The sequence below is a fragment of the Quercus lobata genome, chromosome 4, assembly GCF_001633185.2.
Source record: "Quercus lobata isolate SW786 chromosome 4, ValleyOak3.0 Primary Assembly, whole genome shotgun sequence".
Taxonomy (NCBI): domain Eukaryota; kingdom Viridiplantae; phylum Streptophyta; class Magnoliopsida; order Fagales; family Fagaceae; genus Quercus; species Quercus lobata.
Window position 1 is genome coordinate 43,731,609 of NC_044907.1, and position 10,065 is coordinate 43,741,673.

General features: G+C 36.4%; 1 protein-coding gene across 1 annotated transcript; it reads left to right on the forward strand.

Annotated features, from left to right (window-relative positions):
- The first annotated feature begins 419 nt into the window (after positions 1 to 419).
- On the forward strand, positions 420 to 7,819 carry LOC115984058 (60S ribosomal protein L7-2-like). The gene is made up of 6 exons (XM_031106937.1): positions 420 to 443; positions 615 to 712; positions 802 to 859; positions 6,959 to 7,038; positions 7,139 to 7,241; positions 7,325 to 7,819. Exons 1-6 carry the CDS (start codon positions 420 to 422, stop codon positions 7,538 to 7,540), a joined length of 579 nt encoding a protein of 192 aa, XP_030962797.1. The 3' UTR covers positions 7,541 to 7,819.
- Positions 7,820 to 10,065: the final 2,246 nt, after the last annotated feature.

The window sequence follows — 10,065 nt, forward strand, 5'->3', positions numbered from 1 at the left end:
GGGACAATTCTGCTCAATTGCATTAGTTATTTCAGTCACGTTTACATTTTTATAGTAAACTCATGTATTTCTATGTGATTGCTTTTCAGAAAGGGGTTGACGCAGATGCTGAAGAAGTCTAACAAGAAATAAGGATTATGTCTGCCTCCTGCACTTATGTCAAATGAAAGCCCTTTGATACTTACAGCTCCCTATCTTTCTTTCAGTTTTTTGGTCTCTTTAATATTTTGTCACACAATTGTATTTCTTCTGTTGCCTTCAACATTCATTTACATTTTCTATAGGGGGTGCAAGTACAAGGAAAAATTATAAAGAAATGGAAGACCTGAGGAAGCAAGAAGAATCTTGTCAACAAAGAATCATTAAAGCTAAAGAGAATCTTGCTGCTGCTGAAGCAGAACTTGAAAACCTGCCTCCATATGAACCTCCAAAAGATGAACTTTGTAAGTAACTTTTCTAGCCAATTAATGATTTTTTCTGGCGGTGTGGGTTATGATGTGAGTATATCGACATATGGTCACTGGAGAGTTGAACCACTTCAATACCCGGCCCTGATTTTATGGTTAGCTGTCTTGATTCCTTAATTATTGATTATATCTATTTGGGCTATTCAGGAGAAGGAGCTGATTAGGTTGAAGCGTGAGGCAAAGTTGAAAGGTGGGTTTTATGTTGACCCGAAGGCGAAGCTCCTGTTTATCATTCGCATTCGTGCGTAAGTTTTCCTGTTTTGATTATTCCGTTACATGAATCTTTATGGTAGATCACCAGGTTCTTATATTTTTTGGAATTTGGAACTTACAGTATCAATGCCATGCACCCAACGACTAGAAAGATCTTGCAGCTCTTGCGTTTGAGACAGGTATCACATGAAACTCACCCGTTATGGTACTATAAAATGGCATCTGGTTATTGTAGTTGTCATGACGGTAAATATATCCTTTTGAAGGCTAAGGCAGGTTCTAAAAGTACTCGTTTTTTAAGCTATTAAAGTTTAAGCTTCTTGGGTCATAGCCTAGAAATCTTTGAGGCAAAGCTTAAACATCTAGTGTCAAGGTTTTTGGGTGTAAGCACCTTTTTTTATTTTGACCTTTTAGAACGTTATATAAGCATTAAGTACACACTATTTCTAGTAGGGTTACTGCTGAATAGTTTGAAACTTGAAGCCCTATGTAACAAAATAAAGACGAAGGAAAGGAAAAGATGTATGAACACAGAGAAAGAAATTGAGAGAAAAGATGAGAAACTTTCTCTAATTAATGTAATAAATGAACCTATACACAATCTATGCTTATATACACCTCTGAACCTAAACACCCAAAGCAGAGCCTAACTAACTGACCAAAATATAAGGGAATTAGTTACAGCACGTGTAGAGATTAGTTACAACACACATGTGATACAATCTGAATTAAATTAATAATTAAAACTACATGTCGTTTAGCTACTGGTCTAAGTAAACTTGTAGCTTATCTGTTGTGTTGTTTAGCTCTTCTTTTCTTTCTTCTTATTCTCTGATCCTTTCTTCTTAACTGCCTGATACTCCCCCTCAAGATGAGACTCAGAACTATGTATGTTTAATATTCATCTTGGAAATTAAGAACTTCAGTTGTTGACTGCACAATGCCTTGGTAAACAGGTCTGCTAGCTGTGTATGTGTAGGAGTAAAGAACAAATGAATCACCTTTTCATGCACCTTATCTCTAACCAAATGATAGTCTACTTCTATGTGTTTTGTACGCTCATGGAAGATAGGGTTCTCACCAATATAAATTGTTGCCTGATTATCACATAAGAGCATGCTAGGTTGTGGATGATCAACTTCCAAATCTTTCAACAGAGCCAGCAGCCAAGTCATTTCACAAACAGTCAAGGGCATTGCCTTATACTCAGCTTCAGCTGAGGATCTAGAAACTATAGATTGTTTCTTAGATTTCCATGAAACCAATGAGTCTCCTAAGAACACACAAAATCCAGTAGTGGATCTTCTAGTATCTACACAAGAGGCCCAATCTGCATCCGTGTAAGCCTTCAAATGTAAATCTGACTTTGATGACAGGAGAATGCCTTAACCAGGACATCCTTTAATGTACTGCAATACCTTGTAGGCTGCATCAAGATGTGGCTTTCTAGGCTTAGCCATGAATTGGCTTAGTTTATGAACTGAATAGGTGATATCCAGTCTTGTTATGGTCAGATAAAGCAGCCTTCCAACTAATCTCCTATAAAAACCAGGGTCAGCCAACAAATCTCCTTGATACTTGCTTAGCTTTTAGTTCTGTTCCATTGGCACTTTGCAGGGTTTACAACCTGTCATACTAGCATCTTTAAGAACCCCTAATGCATACTTCCTTTGGCATAATGAAATTCCTTTTTCTGATCTAGCAACCTCAAGACCAAGAAAGTATTTCAAATTACCAAGATCTTTCAACTTAAATTCATGATTCAAAGAAGTTTTGAGATCTTCAACTGCTTGAACATCATTACTTGCAATTAGAATGTCATCAACATAAACAAGCAATGCTATGAAAGTCTGATTAAACTTCTTAGTGAATAAGGAGTAATCAGATTTTGATTGCTTGAAACCATATTTTAAAATGGTTGTAGAGAACTTGGAGTACCACTGGCTTGATGCCTGCTTGAGACCATACAAAGATTTGTTAAGCTTGCAAACTAGGTTCTCCCCCTTGCTGTGAAATCCCTGAGGTAATTGCATATATACTTTTTCATGGAGATCACCATTAAGAAAAGCATTGTTCACATCAAGTTGAACTAAATGCCAACCTCTCACAGCAGAAATTGCAAGCAAAGTTTTGACAGTAGTGAGTTTAGCAACAGGAGAAAAAGTAACAGTGAAGTCTAAACCAGCTTGTTGAGTGAAACCCTTGGCAACAAGCCTAGCTTTGTATCTGTCCAAAGAGCCATCAGCATTATATTTAACTCTATAGACCCATTTACACCCAATGGCCCTTTTATGAAGAGGTAAAGGTGTAATGGACCAGGTCTGATTTGCTTCCAAAGCAGCAATTTCAGATGCCATAGCATCCTGCCAATTATGATCTTTGACTGCCTCATGGTAAGATGTAGGTTCAGGGATGGCAGATATGAGAGAGCAGAAATGTGCATAATTGGAGGAAGTAAGGTAATTAGACAAGGGAAAGGGTGTTCCAAACTTGTTGGCAGAAAGAGAAGGGAGATAATCATTGACAACTGTGCTGCATTTGAAGTCAGATAAGTATGCAGGTGGTTTAGATATCCGGGAAGACTTTCTTAAGGGAACAGAAGATCGAAGAGTGGAAGGAATGACAGGTTGGATAGATTGAGAGGGATTAGAAGTTGAAGAATCTGCAGAATTTGCAACAAGCAAATCTGCAGAGGCTGAAACTGAACTCTCAGTAGGTAAACTATCTAAAAGAGAAATGGGATTAGAAGGAACATCATGATTGGAAAGATTATCAGAAATAGGAACCTGTGGGACATAAGTAGGAGTACTAGAGGTGGGAAAATCAAATAAGGAGGCAGGTGGTTGAGCTACTGAAGGGAAAAGGTGAGATAAAGGAATATTTGTGTGAGGAGAAAAAGAATGGGAAGGTGAAATGAAAGGAAACACAGTCTCAAGAAAATGGACATCCCTTGATACAAAAGACCTTTTGGTAGTTAAATCAAGTAATTTGTAACCTTTAACTCCAAATGGGTAACCAAGAAAAACACAAGGAGATGATCTAGGATCAAATTTTGATCTGTTATGGGATAAAGTGGAGGCAAAACAAAGGCAACCAAAAACTTTTAAATAAGCAAAGGTAGGAGGTTTGCCATAAAGTTTTTCAAAAGGAGTTTTCTGGTTCAGGATTTTGGAAGGTAATCTATTGATGATATGGACAGCAGTCAACACACATTCACCCCAATAGGAAATAGGAACATTAGATTGAAATTTCAATGCCCTTGCAATGCTTAAAATGTACTGGTGTTTCCTCTCCACAACTGAGTTTTGTTGTGGAGTGGCAACACATGAATGTTGGTGAATAATTCCCTTATTTGCATAAAAGTCTTTTAAGAAAAAATCAAGGGCATTGTCAGTTCTAATGATCTTAATATTGGCATGAAATTGTGTATTTATCATGTTATAGAATGAAATCAGCAAAGGTCTAGTGTCAGCCTTTGATTTCATAAGATAAACTCAAATGCATCTTGTGGCATCATCCACAATGGTAAGAAAGTATTTGAAACCATAATGAGTGAGCTTGGCAAATGGTCCCTAAACATCACAATGGATCAAATCAAAAGCATTATTTGAAATATGATTAAAAGATGGAAATGGAAGTCTTTTCTGTTTTGCAATTGGACAAAGAACACAATTTTTATTACTATGAAAAGTTTGTACATTAGAGATATAACTGTGTAAAGCATGAAATTTATTATCAGAGGCATGCCCTAACCTCATATGCCGAAGATAAGGCTTGGTAACACTAGGAATTGACATAGAATCAGACACAGAGTTAACAAAAGATTTAAAAACAGACTCAAGAATTGAAAAATCTTCTGAAACAGATTTGCAAGATGATGCAGTGTGCAGCAAATACAGATTGTCATGTAATTCACCCACTCCAATCGTTTTCCAACAAGTAAGGTCCTGTATAAAGCACAAATTTGATAGAAAAACAAAGCAACATGAAAGTTTTTTGGTTAATTGGCTGACAGAAATCAGGTTGAAAGTGAAAGAGGGAACACAGAGTACATTTTCAAGTTTCAAGGTTGAAGTAACCTGAATTGTACCTATATGTGTAACAGTGACCTTTTCACCATTAGGTAATTGAACAAATGTGGAAATGGAGCTAGTGATATGTGTAAACAAAGATAAGGAATGAACTATGTGGTCTGTGTCTCCGGTATCAAGGATCCATACATCAGCACCATAAGCAGTTTTATTGACAGGATTAACAGTAAAAACTGAATGATGCAAATCTAAGGAAACAAAATTTGACCAAGTGTTACACACATTACCTGAAAGAGCAGAATTGGCTGAGTGTAATGCATCATTAGCAGCACCAGATGTGGATGCATGATGAGAGCTGAGCATTGAGATTAGTTGTTGATACTGCTTTGAAGTGAAAGGAAAGGAATTGACCTGTTGATTACCAAAATTGCCTTGATCATCTTCAATCAAGACTTGATTGGCCATAGCCACTCTGCCTTTTTGCTTGTAACCTGGAGGAAATCCTACCAATTTTTAGCATTTTTCCATAACATGACCAAGCTTTCCACAATGACTACACACAGGCTTCCCTTTTGCTTTGATTCCTTTGGTGTTCTTGTTATGTCCTGGATATGAAATTCCTTGATTGAATCCTTGATTCTTGACTGCAAGAGCAGTTGATTCAACCGAAGGAGCAATAGTAAATCTTGAATACCTTTGTCTTTCCTCTTGAATCACTAAAGAAAATGCCTTATCAATGGAAGGACTAGGCTCCATCATTAGTATTTGTGTTCTGACTTGAGAATAAGAATCATTCAAGCCATTTAAGAACTGCATGAGGGAATCTTGATGCTGGAAGGTTGTGATTTTATAATTCACACCACAGGTGCACTTTCCACATGAGCAACAAGGTGAAGGCCTGAAATTCAATAGTTGATCCTAGGCAACTTGAAGATCAGTGAAGAAACCCGTTACCGTAGCAAAACCTTGCATCATAGTTGAGATTTGTTTCTGAAGCTGAGAGATCCTTGGTCCATTTGCTTGAGAGAATTGTTTCTTGAGAGTATTCCACACTTCGAATGCAATGTCTCTGTAAATCACACTAGCAGTAAGGTGAGGAGAAACTGAATTCAAGATCCAAGAGGAGATCATTGAATTGCATTTGGACCAGGCTTGCTTCTCTAATGGTGTGATAGCCATTGATGCATTAACAGTACCATCAACGAATCCAAGTTTGCTTTTGGCATCCAAAGCCATTCTCATTGCTCTGGACCACATAGGATAGTTATCCTCTGTTAATGGTTAAGTAACCAGAATCGCACCTAGTGTTTCACCATGATGCAAGAAAAATGGACTTCGTGGATCCTCCATCGGAGTCAGTTCTCGCTGAGAAGAGGAAGATGAACCAATTTGAGTAGCCTGAGTATTCGACGCCATTGAAGAAGGCTCGAGCTCTGATACCATGTAACAAAATAGAGACGAAGGAAAGGAAAAGATGTATGAACACAGAGAAAGAAATTGAGAGAAAAGATGAGAAACTTTCTCTAATTGATGTAATAAATGAACCTGTACACAATCTATGCTTATATACACCTCTGAACCTAAACACCCAAAGCAGAGCCTAACTAACTGACCAAAATATAAAGGAATTAGCTACAGCACGTGTAAAGATTAGTTACAACACACGTGTGATACAATCTGAATTAAATTAACAATTAAAATTACATGTCGTTTAGCTACTGATCTAAGTAAACTTGTAGCTTATCTGTTGTGTCGTTTAGCTCTTCTTTTCTTTCTTCTTATTCTCTGATCCTTTCTTCTTAACTGCCTAATACTGTTTGTTGTGAGTGTTATGATAAGCTAATCTGAACTATGCCTGATTCTTTTATTATGAATGCTGGGACATGGTGGCTGTGGACATACAAATGGAACATGTTTGGTATTAGTGGTAACACATCTTCAGTAATTTAGGACCAGAAGTATATGATGATCTTTCACTATTAATATGTTTGACTGAAATGATGAATTTCAATGATTAGGGAAATTAGTGAAATTATTTAACCAGTGTTACCAATCATGGCAAATGTGATTACTGTTTCCTAGTTTGCTTGAGTGCTGATTTAATAATGATGGTTATGTCTTCAAGTTGTATTAGGTTGATGTATTTTTGTCTATGTCGTTTAACAAAATGCCTAGTTGATTAAACGTATAAAATAAACAAGACTGCTAATTTCGTTCGTCTTTATTTTTTAATTTTCTCTAAAACAGATCTTCAATGGTGTATTTTTGAAAGTGAACAAGGCCACAGTGAATATGCTCCAGAGGGTTGAGCCTTATGTGACTTATGGGTGCGTACTTTTATCTCTGCCTCTGGTCATTTGCCTTACATAAACATCTGTAGTCCAAAATTTACATCGTCTCTCACTAACTAGACATGCATGTTTATAGATATCCCAACTTGAAGAGTGTGAGGGAACTTATCTATAAGAGAGGATATGGAAAGTTGAACCAACAGAGAACTGCTTTGATTGATAACGCCATCGTTGAACAGGTTTGTAATTCCAAGCTACTGTTGTTTTATAAAGGGAAGTTCTTGCTTGAACTTGTTGCTTATATGCTATGATGTTTTCACAGGCTCTGGGTAAATACGGCATTATCTGCACAGAAGATCTCATCCATGAGATAATGACAGTTGGACCTCACTTCAAGCAGGCAAACAACTTCCTGTGGCCATTTAAGCTAAAGGCACCCCTGGGTGGCCTAAAGAAGAAGAGAAACCACTATGTTGAGGGAGGCGATGTTGGAAATCAGGAGAATTTCATCAATGAGCTAATCAGAAGAATGAATTAAACAACTGCACTTTTTTGTTAGTTGGAGGAGTGAGGTTTTTTTTTTTTTTTTTTTTTTGTTACTGGATTCTGGAAGTAATCTGAACACCAGTTTTTCTAAAGTCCTGTATGAATTTAGAGATAATTTTATATTATTTGTTAAAGATTAGAACTAGTTAATGGTGTCTATCTTTGTTTTGACTAGCTGATATCCCCCCGAATGCATGGTGCATTTTGATAAATTTTGTAAGAAATTATTTATGACCTATTGATTTCATGAATACTATTATCTGTTTGTATTGATGGAAAACCTTTTATAAAAATAGATTTTTAGATTTTCCGATGTTTGGTAGCATAAAAAAAATTAGTTAATGGAAAACTATTTTTAGTCAACAGAAAACCTTAACAAAAATAAGACTTATTTTCTATAAGTTGTTTTCTAGAAAATGTTTTTGGAAAACAATGTGTCTTGCACACTGCATCACTCCTATAGATAATTCTATTCTTTTGTGTGCAGGAAACAAAAATTAATTTCATACCAGGTTAGTCATAGAGCAAAGCTTGTTTAGCAATGGCTGTAACGTCCTCACTTCCATAGGAATCCTAGCTGGCTTTGAATGGGTAACCTTTATTGTTGCTCTTTGCCTTTCCTTCTTATGTTTGTAACCAATTCACGTAGCATCCTGCAAGTTGCACGTATATGCTTGATGACAATAGATACTAAACTAAACTACATGCCTTTGTTTTCTGTTTTGTTTTTATCAGGTTATGGCTACTAAGGTTGATTGACAATAGAGCATTTCAAGCGACTTTGGCTTTGTGAGATGTGAGCGAAAAGTGAGGAAAGGAGTGGAACCAATGTAGTCTTATAGTAGCTGACTCCTTTATTTTATTTATAAAATTTTGTAAATTTAATTATGTTGCAACAAAAGACATAAAGCAGTGTAGTGAGGTGAGCTTGTTGGAGTGTAACATTTTTCCAAGGCTTGAAATATAGCCATTAGATAATTGCTTTCAACTTGTATAGACTTTTATTAATGATTGAACACTTACACATCTCTCCTTGTGTGTCTGTTCTCATGTGTTGGGGCCTTAGTGTTTATTTATGTACAATATGTTCAGATATTCGTAATTGTTATTCTAGTTTCTAAGCTTGTGTGATCTGCCAGGTAATAAATGCATGTCCCAACTGTCTGGGTAGTTTGGTTGGTTTTATTTTTAATAAATTGTATTTTCAATCCTATGATTTAAGGTGGTAACGAGTCAAAATAAATCTTACAATTTTAAAAATTTTAAACTAAACTCTTTAATTCCAGAAGTTTCAAATCAAACATTGAAGTTTAAAGATAGATAGGTACAAGTTAATTTCATAGTTTTGTTACTTGAGTTCTGAAATTAGTTCTGAAATTGTAAAAAAAAAAAAAAAAAAAAAAGATTCTAGTGGAACTTGAGTATCACATACTCAAGTTTCAATATAAATCGAGCCTTTGAAGCTCTATTTCCATTCAGTACTTGACTTCACCAATAGCAAGTATGCCAGGCCGAGACTTCAAAACTATTTATGACCAATGCCACTGGAAAAATTCCAACTAGAAATTGAGTCTCTGAAACTTGATTTCAATTTCAGTGGCTTTTTTGTAAATAAGTCCAGCATAAATTGAGCCTTTGAAACTCGATTTGTGCTAGTAGTTTATTTATGAATATGCCACCCAAATGGAACTCGAGTTTCTTAGACTCGATTTCCTCTAGGATTCCCCCCCCCCCTTCCCCCCACCTGCAGCAGTAAACCAAAATTTTTTTTTCCTTCCCCTGCATCCATCCCCTAGATCCATAACACATCACATAGGCAGTAGTAAACAACTAGATACAAGCATATGATACCAATCAAAGGGAGAGTACATCAAATGCAAAAAACTAGATTAAAACAGTTACTGTTCATGGGCATTATAGTTGCCCTCTTAGCACACAAAAAAGATTTCTAGCTATCATCGCTTCAAACAAGGCCCCAGTGGTTGAACTTGCCAAAGTAGTAGCTACTAATGCCAAAGTAATATCATTGCTGGCATTATAGGCAAAAGCTGCACAATGCAACTAATGTAACAAGTACAATGGATAGCAAATAGTTCAATTACAACAACATTCAACAATAAATAAAATAACAACTAAGTTGATACAACATAGTCTACATAGTCGTTTAACACTTGTCCATACTGATACAACATAGTCTACATAGTCGCCTAGCACTTATCCATACCGAAGATAACCACAAGTCCCACATACAATGCCATTCCAAAATCGAGTCTCCGCTCGCCTGAAAACATTAAAATACGGTTGTTAGTTCCCAAATACGAAGAACAAAAACCAAATGAAATTCTGAGCATATTATATAAAAACAATGACAGCACTTGCTTAGTTTGTAGCAATACCACTTATCGAAGCCCCATAGGAACTGCTTGTCGAAGCCCCATCTTCTGTGGTTATACCCCTCTTCATGACACACTCCGCATCGCTGCCTCGGTTGAATCTCCCTCAAGTCCGGATCTTCCC